Source organism: Gossypium arboreum, chromosome 8, assembly GCF_025698485.1.
Source record: "Gossypium arboreum isolate Shixiya-1 chromosome 8, ASM2569848v2, whole genome shotgun sequence".
Taxonomy (NCBI): domain Eukaryota; kingdom Viridiplantae; phylum Streptophyta; class Magnoliopsida; order Malvales; family Malvaceae; genus Gossypium; species Gossypium arboreum.
In genome coordinates this window covers 19,080,765-19,102,919 of record NC_069077.1, presented here as the reverse complement: position 1 = coordinate 19,102,919, position 22,155 = coordinate 19,080,765, and the positions used below count along the sequence as shown (strand labels likewise).

Here is a 22,155-nt window from a genome sequence, read left to right as displayed (position 1 = left end):
CCCTTTGTCAACCTCATCCGAGGCATTTTTCACATGTTACCATCAAATATGCATTTCCATGATATTTCATGCTAATAATAAATGCAATCATCATGCATTCATAAATCATTCAATTACGCATATTAGGGGTTTACTTTAAGTTATCCAAACTTACCTGGTATTCGTTTCAGAGATATGTTTCGGTTATTTCGAAACCTTGTGTTTACCACGATCGACCTCCGAAATTTGTTCCTCGAGGTCTATAACAGCAAAATTAACTCATTAATACCCCACATTATACATTTCAAGTTTAAATGACCGTTTTGCCCCTAACCCTTCACATTTTTACGATTTAATCCTTAGGCTCGTATAATGAAACACATGCACTTTTTATCTTACCCAAGCCTAGCTGAACACCTTTCCTTCTTATGGTAGTCCAAATTATCCATTATTTTCTCATTTCTACCACACATTTACATCTTTTGCAAAATAGTCCCTATAAGAGTTTCTCATGAAAATCAACTAGGAAAAGATGTTTAACACACATTAATCTTTCATATTCCTCCATAATCTATCAAAATACAAGCAAATCATGCATGGGTAAATTTTTAAACATGAACCCTAGCATGAAATATGGGTAGAAATGGAGAGAGCAAGCTACCAGGATTTCAAAAATATAAAGAACATTAAAAACAAGGCTTGGGAGCACTTACTATTGAGCTTGGAAAGCTTGAAACCCTAGCTATGGTGAAAAGAGAATTTCGGCAGCTATGGGGAAGAAAATGGCTGATTTTGGCTTGATTTTTCCCATTTTATTTCATTAAAAAGCCAAATGACCAAAATGCCCTCATGCCCTTTCTTTAAAATTTTAACCATGCAAGCCCATTGATCTCCAAGACCTTATAATTCATAATCTAAAGCAATTTCATACAAATTTCTTCTAGAAATCAAGTTTTGGAATTTATTCAATTTAGTCCCTAATTTCCAATTGGACATCTTATACTTAGAATTTCTTCATGAAACTTTTACACATGCATATATTCATATTCTAAGCCTCATAATAATCATAAAATAAATATTTTGATGTCGGATTTGTGGTCCCGAAACCACTATTCTGACTAAGCCCTATTTTGGGATGTTACATAAGTTCTCTATGATTTTTATTTAGCTTATTACTTTGCTTAAGTTATATGTTATATTGAATATATTTATGGTGAAGTAATGATGTTAAATTTTTAGTTAATGGTATTAAGTATGTTATATGGTTTGGTTCTTGTTTTTTTTTTTTTTGTGTATCAAATATTATGTTGTTGTGAAAGAGCAATGGTTCATATGGTATTAGAGTATTATAGAGTTTATGTATGAAATTTGGTTTAAATATCAAACGTGGTGTTGAAAGAATCAATGGTGTAAATTTATGAAATTGTGAGGGATGTTGTTACATTAGCTAGGTAATGTTGCAACGATGATGGTCTACTTTTGCAAGTTAAGCAAAGTTAATAAGGAACATCACGACGTTGGCAAAGTAATGTTGCAATGTTGAAAAACATACATGTGCAAGTCAAACAAGTTAGTATAAGACATCTCGTTACCAACATTGGAACATTGTGATGTCAAGAAGAAAATGAGAGAACATTGTAATGCGTGTTAATTATGTTGTGATTTGGACATGCATTTTAAGACTGAATGTTACGTGTTTGTAATTAAGATTTATTAAGTAGTTCTAAGAATGATGTATAGTTGAGCAAATGAAAATTGGTTGTGAATGGTATATATAATCACTTATGAATAAAGGAAAAATTGATAGATTATAATGTAATATTGCCTTTGTAAACTTGGTGTGAATAACGATTTGATATGATTGGCATGCCAATAAAGAACGGATAACAATACCAAATTATATATGTATAAAATATGCATGAGTGAAGATATTTATTTGAAATTAGATGAATTTTGTACAAAATGGTGTGGTGAAAGTATTTGTATGTAAACATATGTACCAATGATGGGGTAGAAGGATAAAAATTATTCAATGGTGTGGTGGTTGGACTAGGAACTCTATATATCCGACTTGGATATTTCCCCAAGGTTCACTAAGTGCCACAAAATGAAACTTTGTTTTTATTTAAAGAGAATAATGTATTGTGGTTTGAATGGTTTGTTTGTGAATGAATGATTGTGGTTTCATAGAGTGGCCAATTTTCACGTCTTGAAAAATCTTCAAAGTTTATGCTAATGTTTAAGTCATGAATGATGCATGTTCATATGTGAACTATATATAATTGTTTAAATATTTCTTAAATTATTGTGATTTAGTTTATATTAACATTTGGGAAAATTGGAATCATACTATCACTAAGCAAAGATTTTTGTAATGCATTAGATTTATTTTCTATGTGTAGGTTAAAGACATGATTGAAAAAAAAGGTAGTTAAAATTTAAATTGAGTTAGAGTCACATCAAATTAAAACTGCTGTAGCTGATTTTCAAGTTAGATTATTGTTTATAATTTCGCATGTACATATAAACTATTTACATATACATGAGTGTGACATAGAAAAGATGATCATATATAATACTTTGGATAAGTATTGTGTTTGAAAGAAATAATATTAAGACCGTTGAGGGTTTATATTTCTACATTTGTTTGATATCTTATGTGTTTATGCTATTTGATATGAAATTTATAGATTATATATTTAGTATTTGATTGGATCCATGATTTGGAAACTATTTAGAAGTTTATTGAGACTCTTATACGAGTGCTATTAGAACTAGTTCATTAAAACAAATTATAGATACTATTTGACATTGAATGTGATCGTTTACTTGGAATCATCGATGATTTTAATAAGGTAAGTTATAAATCTCTTTATAATTAATTCTTTTCTCTCATCATGACTTTTAATGTTACCAGTTCCAAGTCACTACCTTCACGATTCAAAATGAATTTAGCTCAACTACCCAATTTCCTCCACCTGTCCTACCCATACCTCTTAATCCACCAATTGAATCTCACCCACAACCCTTGCATCACTCTACAATTGGATCCTAAACCTCCAAGAAAGAACATTGTTGATTGTAAATGGTTGTATAAAATAAAGACCATTGATGGGTATAAGGTTAAACTTGTCGCTAAGGGTACATAGCGTTTAGACATCTTACATAACACATTCAGTCTTGTGGCCAAACCAACTATAGTGCTCAAAATAGCAATTTAGAATCGTCCTTCAAGACACTGAATGAAGAAGTGTTTATGATGCAACCGCTAAGATCTATTGACAAAAACCGAAATTTGTTTTTAGACTTCTAAGCTGTTTCTATTTGCTGTTATCTTTTTTGATAAATTTGTTACCACTTGGAATTTAGTTCAATCTACGTAACTAAACAATGAATACTTATTTATTCTTCACATAGGGAAGAAAAAGAAAACTTCCCTTTAGTTTTCATAAATACGAATAAAACAAAAATAATGTTTTCCAACTTTAAAATTTCATTCCGAACCCTAAATTAAACTAAAATTGAAATAAACAAAAGATAAATTACATGCTATATAAGAGAATGTAGAAACAATCAAGTTATTCCTTTCCCTTCTTTTTCCTTGCCCCACTTCATTCCCCAAAAAACCACAAATAAAATTTAGTAAATTAAGCAGTGCCATTAATTGAATGGACAAGAGCATACATAATAAATAAATGCAAGTGGAAGACTCACCGACGATTCCTTTATGCCCGTCTATCCAAGTTCCATAAGCAAATACTAAATAGCCCCTTTTTAATTATCTGTTGCATTTCCCATCATACCATATATATTTAAAAAATATAATGCTGGAGAAATTGGAGTTATAAGGGGAGAAGAAAACAAAACAAAACAAAACTAACTAGTGCTGTATTTAAAAAAGAAGAAGCTATTTTCCTTATACAACTCTGCCCTGTCCACCATGACATATTCATACAAGTTTACATGGTAATACAAACTTGTCGAAATGTTGAGGTCAAATCCGGAACAAAAAACAGAAACAAGAAAGAAAATATGATAAAAACCTTTACCTTACAATCTATGGAAAACACACATATATGCATCTCAATGGGTACTCCATGGGATATAAAAGCTAGTTGAATGAGATACCAAGCCAGCTTGCTATTCTGTCCACGAGGCTCAAGGTCAGTGGTGCCAGCATACGGGTAACCTTTGGCAGTGCTGGATAACTGAGTGTCCCAACTATGAACCAATTGAAACTCAATAGGGCAACTGCATCAGAAGCAGGTTTGTTCTTTATACTGAAGAAAAACTGAACCACACTTTGAAGTGACATGCCAACAACAGTAAAGAGAGCCACCACAAGAGGCATGCAAGGATCTTCAGCTTCCCAGACAATCATTCCAACCAAGAGTGATAATATTGCACTAAAAAGTGTCTGTGAAAGTGCAACCTCTTTTCGTTGTTCGATAACAGTGTCAACTTCCAAATTTTGAACACCGGGTGAAAATACTTCCACGGATCCGCTTGGTGCAGGGCCTGCTTTTAAGAAATTGATCATTTCAGTAGTACTCTTGCTCTTACCTTCCCATACTTCTCTGTTCACCATCAGCTCCTGGAAGGAGATGCCACTCCCCTTATAATTGGAAACCCATGATGCAATACTGTAGGGAACGACATGATTATCATCAACGGTATTCAGACTTTTGTCTTTATTTGTCGCATCATGACCTCTATAACTGCTTGCCGCTTTACCTTGAACTTCTTTCAGCCGAAGGTTTTCATCCTTTAAATCCTGCAACTGGTAGGGTGGATAATAGTTTCAGTTAACGTAAACATGGGATTAAGGTCTTCCCAAACTGCTTGTTCATAAATGTCATACAAAGCAAATTGGAAACAAGTAGGGTAATATCTCGGTAAATCAGGATAAATTATCAGGATGAGTTTGATGGTGCATCTTATGGTTCTATGATAATTTCCGTGTTCATAAATGACTGATGGTCCATACTTGATTATGATACCTTTTAATCATCAGTCACATTTTGGGTAAATACGGGGATAGGAAGAAGAAGCCTTGTTCTAAGGGCTACAAGTTTTACAGTTTACATCCTACAATCACCAAGGATTAATTTTAGACTTCTGTTGGTATACCTACCAGACAAATAAATATATATGATTAACTTTTTTGGTGCACAATTCATTTTTTTCGAACTTACAGATAGTTTAAGATATTTACCTCACCCTCTAATAGTTCAATCCTGGCAATAGCCTTGTCATGTTCCCCTTCAAGTTCAATTAACATTGACTCCATAATTCTGCTTTCTCTAACAGCTGCTTGGAGATGGTCCTCAAGCTCCTTCCTGTCCCAAACAAGAGTCTCCAACTCAAACTGAATCTCATGTAGATGCTGTTCCAGCTGCAAGCAAAACCGTGCTTCTTATTTTAAATTATGAATAAGACAGCAGAGAAGACTTCAAAGCAAGTCTAGGAACCAGTTTATGATGACTAAAGATATTGTGCAAATAAAAAAGGTGTAGACTTTATCATAATAATTTGCAGCTCCTTGATAGTTGATAAGAATAAAAATTTGGTAAAAGGCCAAAATAGCTATAGCTTCCCTTATTAAGGAACCAAATAAAGTACTCACTTTCAGCTTCTAACCAAACAAATGATAATCCTCAGATGTTCCTAAATAAATGCAACTAAATATATAAAAAGGGGAAATAGCAGAGATGGGAATGAATCATACATTAGAAAAACCATGGTATGGGTTCTCAGCTTTCTAAGCTATATGCACCTGTTTGAACTTTACTTGCAACTCATATGTATCAAATATTGAAACTAACCATCCTTTCCCTCTGCAAGGCAGTCAACACTCGTACAGGAAGAGATGCAATAGCAACAGTCCAAAGTACTGCTTTCCAGAAGATATTCACGTTGAAGGAAACTACTGCCTTTACCATCTGCTTACATGTTTTAATAGCAATAAAGAAGGTTTTCAGACAATGTGCCAATTTGCAAAGAGAAAATGGCATTATTACCGCATTGTTATGTTACCTTGGGGAAAAGCATTATAAAACCAGCCATTATTAATCAAGGGAGCTTCTTCTTAATAATCACACTCCCACATACTGCATAACCATAATTAAAGGTTCAGCTTGCGATCCTCTGCAAAAAATTGAACCAGTAAATGGGAAAAAAAGCAATTGAGTTACATCATCATTTTGAATTAGGTACCATAAGTTATGACCACCTGAAAAAAACCAAATGTAACAAAGACACGGCTTCAAAAAATGCAGTAGCATAATCTTGTACATAAAGTCACCTTTGTGAAAACAAAGATATTCCAAGGACTTTGTTGGAATTTTTTAGAAACTATTAAAATTTCAGTAAGTTGGGCAACACAGTACAGTTTAGCACATAACTGGGGTCAAATTAGCAAGAGGAAATTGGATTATGCAAACAATTTAGAGAAACTTAGGAACAATAGGATAAATGCTTGAATAGAAGTTAGTTTTTTATTTTTCACCAAAAAAAAAATACTTTTCTTCTTCTCTTAATACTATTACTATTTTCTAGATTTTAGTAAGTAACGTCACAAGAAGACTCAGCATGTGATACACCGTTTATGGGCACCATATCGGACGCAAAAGCTACATCTAGAAGCAAAACGCTGACAATAGAAACTATCAAGAGACCAAAAATCTATGCGCCATACATGCATTAATTAATATAAAGCAGCTACCGTAGTCTGTTTTCCTTCCTTACAAGATTCTCTGGTGCCATTGGAGAAAATTCCATTCCCTAAATGAACAAATCTTATTCTAAGATGACATCCAAACGCATGCAGTACTAAGACATAAAAAAAACAAACTATATACTTGATGTATCGGTGAAGTTCCAACATATGCATATAAAAATTTGTGGCACCATAACCATATTTTAGTTACCTTGAATATATTCCACAATTATTTTCATCGAAATTTACAAATTTCTGTTGAGAGAGAGAGAATTGTTTTCCATGACGACAACCCAATCCAAAAATGATTTCCTTCTACCTTTTTTTAACCCTATTCTCTCTCCTTAAAGTAAAAAGATAGCACAATGTGTAATGATATCTCAAAACCAACATAAGAGGCTTACATTGGAAACTAATTAATACGACTTTACAAGTAGAGAATCAGAACAAATCAAATTTAAATAAATGAGAGAATCTTTCATTAAGAAAACAAAACAAGAGAAAAAAATAGTGCTGCACAATAATGAACATGCGGATAAAAAAAAAACACTACCGATCATTAACAGTATAAAGAACTAGATTTGCTATGGAGGCTCAAAATTCATCCAGTCCAAAAACAAAAGAGAGTTAAATAAGAGAGGAAAAGGGGGTTTTCATTAGGATGTAAAATTAGAAACTGATCTGAAAGAATAAGCAGAGGCGGCGCATTAATTAAACCCTTGATTAATACAGTGCAAAGAAAAAGGCAGAAAAGGACGAAAGCAAAGGCAGAGGCAAAGCATTTCAAAGAAAAGAAATCAGCAAGAAGTAATGTGTGTGTATATATATATATATATATATATATATATATAAAGAAACCTGGATGATTCAGAACAGTTACAGAGAAAGCGATGGGAGAGCTGTAGAAGAAGATATCAAAGTAATTTCACTACAATTAGAATGAGAAGAATTAGAATTTAGAATCTACTACTTACAACTGAGTCTTTTGAGAGAGAAATAGAAGCTGTTAGGAAGGGAGGAGAAAGGTGGCACCAAGAGCGCGCCCTCGCTGACACGCATTCTAGTTTACATGCATTTTTTATTTGATTTTATCGATAGAAACAAACCTTAAGTTTCATCATATGATGATTTATTATCTTCTACTCTTTGATTTTACGACACTGCCCTATGTTTGATGGATTATTTCTTTTTTGGCTTCATATCCAGTTTTAGGATTAATGCATTGCTGGATATCCTATTCTTAGAATTGCTAACTTCACTAGATTTGTTTTTCCGCTTTTTAGATGACTGCTAAAAATGTACCATTTTATTAGAGATGGGCCATTTTATTTATTATTTACTGGAATAGGCTAAAGATGTAAAATGCGTTTATATAGGAATGTTTTAAAGAGAAATTTCAAAAAAGCGCATTCTTGCTTTTGCCATGTTAGCAAAAAAACGCGTTGATGTGGATGCTCCCTCAAAGACACCTTTTAGCCAGTGCTTTTGACCCTCAACGGTCACCCCAATAGTCATTTAAAATTTTGACCGTTGGGGTCTAACGGTAAAAAAATATATATTATAAATCCCCTTCCTATTTTTTTCACACAAACATTTCTTTCAAAATTCACAAAAAAGCTCTCAAATTTCTTCCTAATTTTCTCAAAGCTATCTATAATTAACTATTTCCTTTAATTTTTTTTCTAAATTAGTATTATATTTTTTTATAATTTTTAAAATATTTGATCATGCTAGCAATGGCCGGGGAATTAAATCGTTTTGATCATAAACATATCTCCGTCGAACAAATGAAAATGGTAAGGATTAATTTCAATTTTTGAATATTATTTTATTTATGTAATTTTAATTAATTTTTATTTTATAATTTTTTATAACAGTCGGTAGATCGGGTGTTACAATGTTATATTCATAATATGTCTGATATTCCATCACTGTTGATAGAAAATTACTTAAGGGAAGCAGGTTTTTGGCACGTGGCCAATATAGGCCTGGGGTGCAAGTTAGACTCAAAACTCATCACGTGTTCATAAAGAGGTGGAGACCCAAGACGCATACATTCCATCTTCCATACGGGGAGTGTATTATCACTTTGGAGAACATGTAGTTACAATTAGGATTACTGGTGGATGAGGCCGTACTCACTGGGTCTGTTCAATCTGCTGATTAGGGAGCCATATGCTACGATCTTTTAGGTGTGATTTCGGATAATATTTACGGAAGTCAAATCGAGATGTGCTGGTTATGAGACACATTCCCGGAGCTGAGGGATTATTCGACTAAAGTAGAAAAAATACAATATGCTTGGGTATACACCCTTGAGATCATTAGAGGTTATCTGATGCCAGACTTATCACGAAGTCTTGTACATCTGAGGTGGCTATTAAAACTTGTTGATTTTAGAGCAGTTGACAAACTTAATTGGGGGTCTGCCATGTTAGCAACATTGTACCGAGAGATGTGCAGGGCGACGAAACCAAATAAAGCCAAAATCGGAGGTTGCCTAACACTACTACAATCATGGGCTCAGTTTCGCTTTCCATTTTTACGTCCTCAAGTGAACCACCTATATACATTTCCATTCATAATGAGGTAAAATTTATATTAGATTTTACAATTATTACATAGATTTAAAATATAATTTTATGCTAAAATTTATTTAATTAGGTGGAACCATTTGACGAGTTATGTTGGAATACCTACCACTCTTAAAGAGATACGACTTCTATTAGACCGATGGTCGGAGGTGCATGTAAGTATTAAATGAAATATATATACATAACATAGTCATTTCGTATTTAGTATTTTGTATATAACTAATATTTTTATCATATTTATATAATTTCAATGGACACTATACGAGGATCCAGCAATTTGGGCAGTAATTTCGGATGAATTTTTTCAAAATTTGAACATTTGGCATGTTAAGGCCCCATTAATCAATTATGCTACTGTTGAGATGCACCAGACGGATAGAGTGTTGTAGTAATTTGGATTCCGAAAACCGATTCTCATGACACCTGCAGTGTTCATGAAGAGTACAAAATTGACTTACGGCGACTGAATACACATTGGTTGCTATTCTTTTCGGAATATATCTAAATGTAGGAAAATCACTATGATCATATACCTACTCGCGAACCGATCATAGTTCCAGCATTAGCATGCGCGCTAGATTACATGTCTTGGTTTAGGATCTATGGCAACCTATATTTGCTCTCGGAAGAATAGAGGCGTTGGCAAATCCGTGTCGAAAGGGAACGACAAGGCTCTTTAAATCTAAGGAGAAGGGATGACGGGGCGGACCCATCAACAATGCCCATACAATTACCGAGCCCAATGCCTCAAGCAACGATGCCCACACATATCCCCTTCAGATTATGCCAGTTGCGTATCCTAGTCCTTATATGTATACTAACCTTTATATGTTTCCTTTTCCCAGTCCTATGCTAGGTTAGAATGTATGGCCCGATGCATCTCCTTTCCCGATGGCTTCAACTCAACTAACGATATATAGACCATCGTCACAAGAGAGATCGCACAAGGCACCATTGGGGAGCTCGTCTCATTTTCAATCTCCATCACCTTATGGGATTCAAACACCTCCTCTGTGGGTGATGCAAACACCTATGCATTCTTTGTTCTATTAAGGTGAGTCATCCTCTCAATACCCACAACCAGAACAACAACAACCCCCTCCGAAAGCTGAACAAAAAGGAATCCAGTGTGTAACCATCGACTACCCCCATGTGGCACTGATTTCGACCGGTACGTGTATTGAATTTTTTAAATATATTTGTACAAACTGTTTTTATATTATTTTATTTAATAAAATAAAAGTTGTATTGAATATTTTAATAGTCAATTATTTTTATATTTTATCTTATTTAATAAAATAAAAGTTCTTTTGAATAAGGCAATAGAAATAATACAATATAGTTTCATTTAAGCAATTATAAACTATTTTGATTTGGACATGTTCGAATTGTATAACCTAGGTTCCTACACTATCCGCATAACTTTTGTTAGTTCGTTCATTCTCGGATATCCATATTATGACGTATTCAACTCGCGTAAGGTCGACCTTTTGGTTTACGATGTAATTCTCTATCCGGTAACAACTTAAACGGAGCAAGCGATACAGACTTACGTTTATCTAGGACTTATAGGAATACGTGTCTTCCTACGTTGTATATGTATTCTATTTTATACACTTCGTCGACATAGTTCATGAAATCTAAACGGAGATTCTGACAAGCTGCAATTACATAAGCGCATGGATAACAAAGTGTGTCAAATCTCCCACAATCGCAAGTCCTATTTTTCAAGTGTACAGATATGCCTGCTGGTAATACATTGGTTCGATCTGTCAAACTCCGTTACACGAAACCATAAGTTGTCGCGATCGTGACACACTGTATGCATGGTGTTGACTTGCGATTTTGCCTTGTTAATTTCTTGCAATACCTTTTGACACTATACATGGCCTCCCTGCATTTGGCCTTTATAACTCTCTACTCGCTTTGAAAATAGTGCCGCCAAACAAAAATATTTTCTTACACAACGGAAGTTATCGAAAAATGACGTATTCCTTTTAGAATAGAATTTATGCATTTAGCTAAGTTTGAGGTCATATGACCATATCGTAGGCCGCTGTCATATACTTGTGTCCATTACTCGAAAGGTATGTTATAGAGGTAGCCTGTGCCTTGATTGTTAAGTGACCGCAAAATCACCAACATCTTATGAAAATGATATTTATTGATTATAACACCCCCTAACCCCAAATCGTCACCAGAATAAGGTTACGAGGTATTACCAGACATATACACTAGTATTTATACAAAATCGAACCATAAATTTTACATTCCAGAACAATTCTTTTCAAATTTCATCATAAAGTTCCTAATATGGGCCTACGGGGCCCAATACATGTTTTAGAAGTGGTTCGGGACTAAACTAGCAACTTTGAAACTTTTTCCTTGAAGATAGGGGCACACGCCCGTATGGCCTGGGACATGGCCGTATGGCCAATTCGTGGGGTTCCCATGGCCTTGGGGCCAGGCCGTGGGAAGATCTGACTTGCACACACGGTCATGGGAATAGCCCGCGTGACATAAACAGAGAGCCACACGGCCTGAGCACACGCCCATGTGACTTGGTCGTGTGAAAACATGATTTTTGACCATTTTTAAGTTATTTTCACAAGTTAAACACATTTAATTCATGCCCAAACATTTACTAATAGTTCTTAAATCAAATATCATTCATTATGCCATTTAAACTTAGCAAATATTCATTCATTCACTTCAATACCTCTTAAGGATCATGTACCACAATTCAAATCAAAATTATACTACATTATCATACTAGTTAAACTCATGTAAGTTTAACTTCCAAAATATGCATATTTCATACCATGCTTCAACAACTTTCATGATTATTCACTATCATGTACAAAATAACACCTTAACAACCTAGGTACATGCCATTTTACCAAAAGAAAGATACTTTACCATTTTGAGTTCGGGATTAGCTTAGATGCTGAGTCCTTAACTTTCTTTCATACCTAATCCTGCGTATGGAAGATAAACCGTACACTGAGTATACACTCAGTTGCATTTCTATAAACTAATACTTAAAACAATAATAAGCTATGTATATACATTGTAACTTAAACTTTTTACTTTCATAATCTTAATAGTTTCATCACTTACCTTTAACTTATAGCTCTTAAATGTAATTAATCAATTCTTTATATACATTTCATATCATTCAATATCTTTCAATAATTGTATAACAACCACAGTCACATAATCAATAGCAGTCAGTCTTCAGTACTTTCATATACCCATATTAATATAACTCAGACCTAGACGGATACGCGGATCCAACCCACACAGTGAGATATCATACAGTGTTTCATCTACCAAGTTTAAATACACCGTGAGGGTAATGAAGAATAAGAATCAGTCTGAGTACCTCTTTGAACTAATCCAAAACAAGAATAAGAGTAGACACATATAGTGTCTCATCGACACACAGTCAGAATATCCCTAAACACTTCCAACCCTATGGCATGCCAACTATATCCGACTTAGCCCGGCACTGTTAATAGGGTATTTGAATCATTTCATTTTGGAACAGAAATAGTAACAATTTCTATCACATCATTTATCATACATACTAACCATTTAAAAATAACAATTACAATTATTAAATTATTAAGCATAGTTTATAGAAATACAAACTGAAATTCTCGAGTTTATTCGATATCCTCGTTCACTTTTTCCTTCCCTTTTTTCGATGACATTTCCGGTGCTACGTTGGCTACATAAAATTTAACATTTAAAATTATCAATGTATGTTATTTAACAACACACTCTTTTATTTCCATATAACTTTTATTATATTTCCAATTAGGTCCTTCCACCATAATCATTCTTTTTCTTCAAATAACCTTATAGTTTTCATTTTATACCTACTTTAAACAAGTTTCAACTCTTAATATTCAACATAAAACAACAATTCTACAATTTAAACAATTTAATCCCTACTATAACAAAACTTATATCTCTCTCTACAATTTAATCCTTTAACCACTTCTAACTTAAATTTCCATCAAAATACACTTAATTTCTTCCATTTATTCAACTTAATCAACATCTAAAAATTCAATAACTTTCTAAATTTCAACATAACTCAAATAGTATTTCTTCCTAGGATTCCATAGACACCAAAATTACAAGAAAATGGATTAAATTGACTTACCAATCAAGCTTGAAATCTCAAAACCCTAAATTTTCCTTTTCTTTTTCTTTTTCTTTCCCTTTTTCCTTCTTTCTTTCCCTGCTATTCGTGCCTTTCTTTTTCTTTTTCTTTATGCTTTATTTCTTTATTTTCTTTATTCATTCTTTATTTTATTAATATATTATAATTATATAATGTAATATAATTTACTTTATATTATTTTTCACTTATATAATAAGTAAATACATATTTATACATATATTTGTACCAATTAAAATAACACATATGTATTTATACTTACCACACATTTGTCACCTTATGGTCTAGTTGCTAATTTAGTCCCTTGGCTTTTCTATAGTTTATAATTAAACCTTCACACTTTATTCAATTTAGTCCTTTCACTAAATTAACCTTAATTAAACTAGATTTACTTAACTAAAATCTAATTAATCTCTCACTTAACTTTGTAAATGTTTCTAATAAATATTTACGAATCTAATTTTCAGAATCAAAGACCTGAAAATTCACTTTTCGATGACCTTAAAATTTGGGTCGTTACATTTCTCCTCCGTTAATAAATTTTGTCCTCGAAATTTACCTAAAAAGAGATGGGGGTATTGTGATCTTATTGTATCCTCTGATTCCCATGTTGATTCTTCAATATTATGACTTCTCCACAATACTTTTATTAAAGAAACTTGTTACGTAATTCCTTTACTTCATGTTCCAGTATCTTAACCAGTTCTTCTTTATATGACAAATCAGGTCAAATCTCTATATTTTCAGTTGAAATCACATGAGATGGATCTGATTGGTATCTTCTTAACATTGAAACATGGAAAACATCATGAATCTTCTGTAATTCAGGAGGTAGAGCTAAACGATATGCCATCGGTCCAATTCTTTCTATAATCTCATACGGTCCAATGTATCGTGGACTCAATTTACCCTTCTGACCGAATCTAAAAAATTTCTTCTAAGGAGAAACTTTAGGAAATACTTTGTCTCCAACTGAGTACTCAATGTTCCGTCTTTTTAGATCTGCGTATGATTTCTGCCTATCAAAAGCTACCTTCAATCTTTCTCGAATCTTTTTAACAGTACTTTCTGTTTCTTGGATTAACTCTGGACCGACCACTTTTCTTTCATTCAACTCCGTCTAACATACTGGTGATCGACATCTCTGACCATATAAAGCTTCATATGGTGCCATTTGAATACTTGATTGGTAACTATTGTTATACACAAACTCATCCAATGGTAGATAACGTTCCCAACCTGATTCAAAATCAATAATACAAGCTCGGAGCATGTCTTTTAAAATCTGAATGACTCGTTCTGACTGTCCATTAGTTTGTGGATGAAAAGCTGTACTAAAATAAAGTTGAGTACCAAGAGGCTTATGTAATTGCTTCCAAAACCTCGACATAAACCGTGGATCCTAGTCAAAAATTATTGATACAGGAATACCATGTAATCTTACAATTTCCCGGATATAAGTTTCTGCCAACTTTTGAAGTGACCAATCTGTTCTGACTGCTCTAAAATGAGCTGACTTTGTGAGCCAATCAACAATTACCCAAATAACATATTTCTTACCAGTTGACATCGGTAACCGGGTTACAAAGTCCATCATGATGCAGTCCTATTTCCTTCAAAAATATTAATAGGCTGAAGTAATGCAGTCGGAACCTGATGTTAAGCTTTAATTCACTGACATGTTAAACATTTAGCCATATATTCTACTATATCTTTCTTCATACTTGGCCACCAATACAATTCCAGTAAATCACGATACATTTTTGTTCCTCCTAGATGTAATGCAAATTGGCTACTATAAATTTCTTGAAGAATCAAATCCTTTATTTCAGAAGTAGTCGGAATACATAGACGATTTTGAAACCTCAAACAATCATTTTCATCTATACTAAAATTCCTTACTGTACCATCCTGTGTCATCTCTCTTTTCTTCATTTTTTGTCATCTTTCAACTGTGCTGATCTAATCTGATCAAACATTACCGGTTTCACTCTTAATTCAGCTAAAAGACCTTCATCATCTGTGATACTAAGCTGTGTAAGCATGGTCCTTAGTTCAACTGCAGCTGTTCTACTTAATGCATCAGCTACCACATTAACTTTTTACCCGGATAATAGTCAATAACACAATCATAATCTTTTAAAAGTTCTATCCACCGACGCTGTCACAAATTCAATTCCTTCTGTGTCAAAAGATACTTAGACTTCTATGGTCAGTGTAGATATAACACTTTTCGCCGTATAGGTAATGTCTCTAAATCTTTAAGGCAAATATCACTGCTGCTAATTCTAGATCATGTGTTGGATAATTACGTTCATGCGGTTTCAATTGCCGTGAAGCATAAGAATTACCTTTCCATTTTGCATCAATACACACCCTAGACCATTTAAAGAAGCATTACTGTACACGACGAAATCTTTTCCCGACTCTGGCAAAGTCAATACTGGTGCCTTTGTCAACATTTGTTTCAACATTTCAAAACTTTTCTGACACTACTCACTCCAAACAAACGGAACATTCTTTTGTAGTAACTTTGTCATCAGTAAAGCTATTTTTGAAAATCCATTCACAAATCTTCGATAATATCCTGCCAACCCAAGGAAACTACGTACCTCTGACACATTTCTGGGAACTGAAGTATGGCTTCAATCTTCTTTGGATCTACTCTTATCCCATCTGCTGATACTACATGACCAAGGAATACAACCTCCGTTAACCAAAACTCACACTTACTCAATTTCCCATATAATTGTTTCTTTCGCAATATTTACAAAACAATTCGAAGATGCTGTTCATGTTTAGTTTCAGACTTCTAGTATACCAAGATGTCATCAATAAAAACCACTACAAATTGATCCAAATACGGTTGGAAAATCTGATTCATAAGATCCATAAAAGTAGCTGAAGCAATTGTTAACCCAAATGGCATCACTAGAAATTCATAATGCCCATACCGTGTACGAAATGTCGTCTTTGGTACATCACTTTCCTTTACCTTCAACTAATAATATCCCGACCTCAAATCAATTTTTAAAAATACGGAAGCTCCTTTTAGTTGATCAAATAAATCATCAATACGAGGTAACGGGTATTTATTCTTGATAGTCACCTTATTCAATTATCGATAATCAATACACAACCACATTGAACCATCTTTCTTTTTAACGAATAACACTGGAGCTCCCCGCGGTGACGTACTAGGTCGTATAAAACCTCAATCCAGTAAATCTTGTAGTTGCACCTTCAGCTCCTTCAACTCAGTAGGTGACATTCGATATAGAGGTATTGACACTGGATTTGTACCCGGGTATACTTCAATCACAAATTCAACTTCCCGATCAGGAGGTAATCTAGACAATTCTTTAGGAAACACATTAAGAAATTCACATATAGTTCAGATTTTACTGCATTGACTCTCAACTGAATCGAAATTAATACATATGCTAAGAAAGCAGCACATCCTTGATAAAGAAGCTTACTAGCTTTAATTGCTAAAATAACACGAACAGTTCCATTAGTCCGAATACCATTTACTTCAATCTGATCACCACTTTCATTCTAAACAGTGAATTTCTTTTTATAACAGTCCAAAATTACTCCATATTCTGACAACCAGTCTATACCCAGTATAATGTCAAAATCGCCGAATGGCATAATCAACAGATCAACAGAAAAGATTCTATCTTGATTCATCAACGGACATTTTCGACATATTTGATTTACTAACACAGTTTGCCCCAATAGACTAGACACTTCTATTGTTACTCTAGACAGTTCAGATTTTAAATTTTCCGTCTCAACTAGTTTTGTATTAACATAGGAATGTGACTATCATGGATCTATTAAAGCATATACGCGTTCTAAATGTAATAAGAATATACTTGTCACAACATCATGAGCATCCCCCTCATCTCGAGTTCTTACAACATATGCTCGGGCAGGAGCTCTTACTTCAGATTGTTATGTATCATTTTCACTAGCTTTTCTAATTCCACCTCTAGTAACTGAACTACTTCAGCCTGAACCTCGACCTCTAGAAATAGATTCAGTTCTTTTTGATACCGTTGATGCTGCCTTACCAATCTTCATACAGTCCTTTACAAAATGATCAGTGGATCCACAATGGAAACAAACCCTAGTTAACTTTCTACATTCTTCCCTATGTCTGTTTCTACAATATTCACATTCTGGAATTTTAACGTTCTGAGCTGGGCTTCTAATACTGCCAGTAGATACAGTAGTTTGTCTCTTTTGACTTCTGTCTCCTCTTTCTGATCTTGAACTGAATCTTTCACTACCACGAGATTCCCTCGATCGTTTGAATTGCAGACTTGAACTAGCAGTTCCAGGACGTTTTCCAGTTGAACGGACAGTTTCAGACTTTTTACTCTTCCCCAATACTTGCTCAATCATTTTAGCTCTTTCTACTAAATCTGCAAACTCTGTAATCCGTAGAGACATCAATTGCAGTTGGAATTCATCTCGCAGTCCTCTTAGAAATCGCTTGCATCTATCAACTTCAATCGGTACAAATTCAATTGCATATCCGCTCGATCTCGTAAATTCCGCTCATAATCCACTACGGACATATCTCTGCTTCAAAGATAAAAATTCTGCTTCCGGTTTTCCATATATGTCTCTCCCAAATACTTCTTCTGAAAGTTTCGTTGAAAGAATTCCCAGTTTGCCTGTTCTTCTGGTATATTCTGAATCACTGATTCCTACCATATATAAGCCTCCTCTTGTAACAAAGAAACAACACATACAAAACTTTCCTGTGGTGTGCATTCTAATTGCTTCAAAATTCTCTTGGTAGTCTCTAACCAATTTTCAGCTGTTGTTGAATCAATTCCTTTTGATCCCATAAATTCTGTAGCTCCATACTTTCGCAATTCCTTAATAGGGGCTCTTCGGGTAGCAGGGGTAGAAGTAGTAGCAAGCATACTTCCTACTGCTCTTTGAAGAGCTTCAGCAATCATTCTAAATATTTCTGTATTATTTCTTCCAGTATTCGGTGGTTAGTTACCTAACAGATTTACACTTAGGGTTACAGATTCAGATTTATTTACATCATATGATTCATCTCTACTGTACATTTCTTGATCAGTACCCTCGATATTTTCGTCAGGCATCTTTTACATACTATAAAACAAAATTAATTTGTCAGTATATATAAATCAGCATCCAATCCCGACTCAAGTTAACATAGAAATGGCATGTACCTCTAGACTCAATTCCAAACTCTATTTAGTCCTAGAATCGACTAAACCTGAGTAGCTCTGATACCACTAAATGTAACACCCCCTAACCCCAAATCGTCACTAGAATAGGGTTACAGGCATTACCGGACATATATACTAGCATTTATACAAAACCGAACCATAAATTTTACATTCCAAATCAATTCTTTTTAAATTTCATCATAAAGTCCCTAATATGGGCCTACGGGGCCCAATACATGTTTTAAAAGTGGTTCGGGACTAAACTGGTAACTTTGGAACTTTTTCCTTGAAGATAGGGACACACGCCCGTGTGGCTTGGGACATGGTCGTGTGGCCAGTTCGTGGGGCTCCCATGGCCATAGGGCCAGGCTGTAGGTAGATCTGACTTGTACACATGACCATGAAAACAGCCTGTGTAACATAAACAGAGAGCCACACGGCCTGAGCACACGCCCATGTGACTTGGCCGTGTGAAAACATGATTTTTGACTATTTTTAAGTTATTTTCACAAGCTAAACACATCTAATTCATGCCCAAATATTTACTAATAGTTCTTAAATCAAATATCATTCATTATGCCATTCAAACTTAGCAAATATTCATTCATTCACTTCAATACCTCTTAAGGATTATGTACCACAATTCATATGAAAATTATACTACATTATCATACTAGTCAAACTCATGTAAGTTTAACTTCTAAAATATGCATATTTCATACCATGCTTCAAAAACTTTCATGATTATTCACTATCATGTACAAAATAACACCTTAACAACCTAGGTACATGTTATTTTACCAAAAGAAAGGTACTTCACCATTTTGAGTTCGGGATTGGCTTGGATACTGAGTCATTAACTTTCTTTCGTACGTAATCTTGCGCACGGAAAACAAACTGTACGTTGAGTATACACTCAGTTGCATTTCTATAAACTAATACTTAAAACAATAATAAGCTATGTATATACATTGTAACTTAAACTTTTTACTTTCATAATCTTAATAGCTTCATCACTTACCTTTAACTTATAGCTCTTAAATGTAATTAATCAATTCTTTATATACATTTCATATCATTCAATATCTTTCAATAATTGTATAACAGTCACAGTTACATAATCAATAGCAGTCAGTCTTCAGTACTTTCATATACCCCTATTAACATAACTTGGACCTGGACGGATATGCGGATCCAACCCACACACCGGGATATCATACAATGTTTTATCGGCCGAAGCAGAAATACACCGTAAGGGTAATAAAGAATAAGAATCGATCGATACAAAGTACCTCTTCGAACGAATCAAAAAAGAATAAGAGTCGACACATATAGTGTCTCATCGACACACAGTCGGAATATCCCTGAACACTTCCAATCATATGGCATGCCAACTATATCCGACTTAGCCCGACACTGTTAATAGGGCATTTGAATCATTTCATTTTGGAACAAAAATAGTAAAAATTTCTATCACATCATTTATCTTACATACTAACCATTTAAAAATAACAATTACAATTATTAAATTATTAAGCATAGTTTATAGAAATACAAACCGAAATTCTCGAGTTTATTCGATATCCTCGTTCACTTTTTCCTTCCCCTTTTTCGATGACGTTTTCGGTGCTACATTGACTACATAAAATTTAACATTTAAAATTATCAATGTATGTTATTTAATAACACACTCTTTTATTTCCATATAACTTTTACTATATTTTCAATTAGATCCTTCCACGATAACCATTCTTTTCATTAAATAACCTTATAGTTTTCATTTTATACCTACTTTAAACAAGTTTCAACTCTTAATATTCAATATAAAACATAAATTCTACAATTTAAACAATTTAATCCTTACTATAACAAAACTTATATCTCTCTACAATTTAATCCTTTAACCACTTCTAACTTAAATTTCCATCAAAATACACTTAATTTCTTCCATTTATTTAACTTAATCAACATCTAAAATTTAATAAATTTCTAAATTTCAACATAACTCAAATAGTATTTCTTCCTAGAATTCCATAGACACAAAAATTACAAGAAAATGGATTAAATTGACTTACCAATCAAGCTTGAAATCTCAAAACCCTAAATTTTCCTTTTCTTTTTCTTTTTCTTTCCCTTTTTCCTTCTTTCTTTCCCTGCTATTCGTGCCTTTCTTTTTCTTTTTCTTTATGTTTTATTTCTTTATTTTCTTTATTCATTCTTTATTTTATTAATATATTATAATTATATAATATAATATAATTTACTTTATATTATTTTTCACTTATATAATAAGTAAATACATATTTATACATACATTTGTACCAATTAAAATAACACATATGTATTTATACTTACCACACATTTGTCACCTTATGGTCTAGTTGCTAATTTAGTCCCTTGGCTTTTCTATAGTTTATAATTAAACCTTCACACTTTATTCAATTTAGTCCTTTCACTAAATTAACCTTAATTAAACTAGATTTACTTAACTAAAATCTAATTAATCTCTCACTTAACTTCGTAAATATTTCTAATAAATATTTACGAATCTAATTTTCAGAATTAAAGACCCAAAAATTCACTTTTCCGATGACCTTAAAATTTAAGTCGTTACTTTGATCTCGTACCTTGTGAATATAAGTTGATAGCGATAATTATATACCCCTCTACCATTCAGAATAAATTGAATATTACAAACGAAATTATATTAGTAGAGATTAAATACCTATGCTGGTCACTTGTCGTCATTTAGTGGTAGACCGATATTGCCTATAGTAGTTAGATACAACGTGCCTTAGACAATAGCGATGGTGTGTGCCATCTCATAGGCTTCTCTGTCACTTAATTTTAGCTAGTATTCTAGTGCCTCAATCCGATATAATGCAGATATCAGATGGGGGTAGATATGCTTCTTCAACCTAAAAAGAAAAAATCCTAGTCGTCACCTGAATCCCCCAGTGTTATTGCAAATACAATTAGAAGGATTCTCCCCCCACCATCTTATGCCATAGCTAGCAATAGCTGATGGGTATATCTACTATACATAAAGGTACCGTCAATTTGTACCAATGGCTTGAAGTATACAAATGCGTCATGACATTGCTTAAAGCTCCAGAATAAACACTTGAACACTTGGCATCCAAAAAGCAACCGGTCGTTGTAGTATGCAGGGCCCATTTCAAGATGTGTACCTGAATTGGCTACGAATAGTGGCAATTAAACCCGACACAAAAGTCTTGGGATCCGCCTTCACCATCGATAGTATTAAACCAGCTATCATATCTGAATCCATCTTAGGATGATATTATGAAATACCTGTCAACGAAGTATGTTAAATAATGCAAAATTAAGTAATAACAGTATTATTCAAAAACCCTAAACACCAAGTGATACTGTACCAGCAACACCCGTTTGTGGACCTTTTTACTTCTTTATCTCTCACAATCTTGT

The 22,155-nt window shown here is 33.6% G+C and overlaps 1 protein-coding gene across 7 annotated transcripts; it reads right to left on the bottom strand.

Moving 5' to 3' along the window:
* Positions 1-3,889: 3,889 nt before the first annotated feature.
* LOC108467599 (uncharacterized) lies at positions 3,890-7,853 on the bottom strand. Of its 7 annotated transcripts, XM_053018096.1 has the most exons (6): positions 7,672-7,853; positions 6,016-6,126; positions 5,805-5,921; positions 5,195-5,374; positions 4,714-4,759; positions 4,429-4,622 (listed from the first exon to the last, which is right to left on the bottom strand). In XM_053018096.1, exons 2-6 carry the CDS (start codon positions 6,043-6,045, stop codon positions 4,567-4,569), a joined length of 429 nt encoding a protein of 142 aa, XP_052874056.1. In that variant the 5' UTR covers positions 6,046-6,126; positions 7,672-7,853; the 3' UTR covers positions 4,429-4,566. The 7 variants fall into 7 exon arrangements, with proteins under 7 accessions (XP_052874055.1, XP_052874057.1, XP_052874058.1 ...); XM_053018095.1 differs by having other exon boundaries at positions 3,890-4,759; positions 6,016-6,089; positions 7,672-7,838; XM_053018097.1 differs by having other exon boundaries at positions 3,890-4,759; positions 7,672-7,835.
* Positions 7,854-22,155: the final 14,302 nt, after the last annotated feature.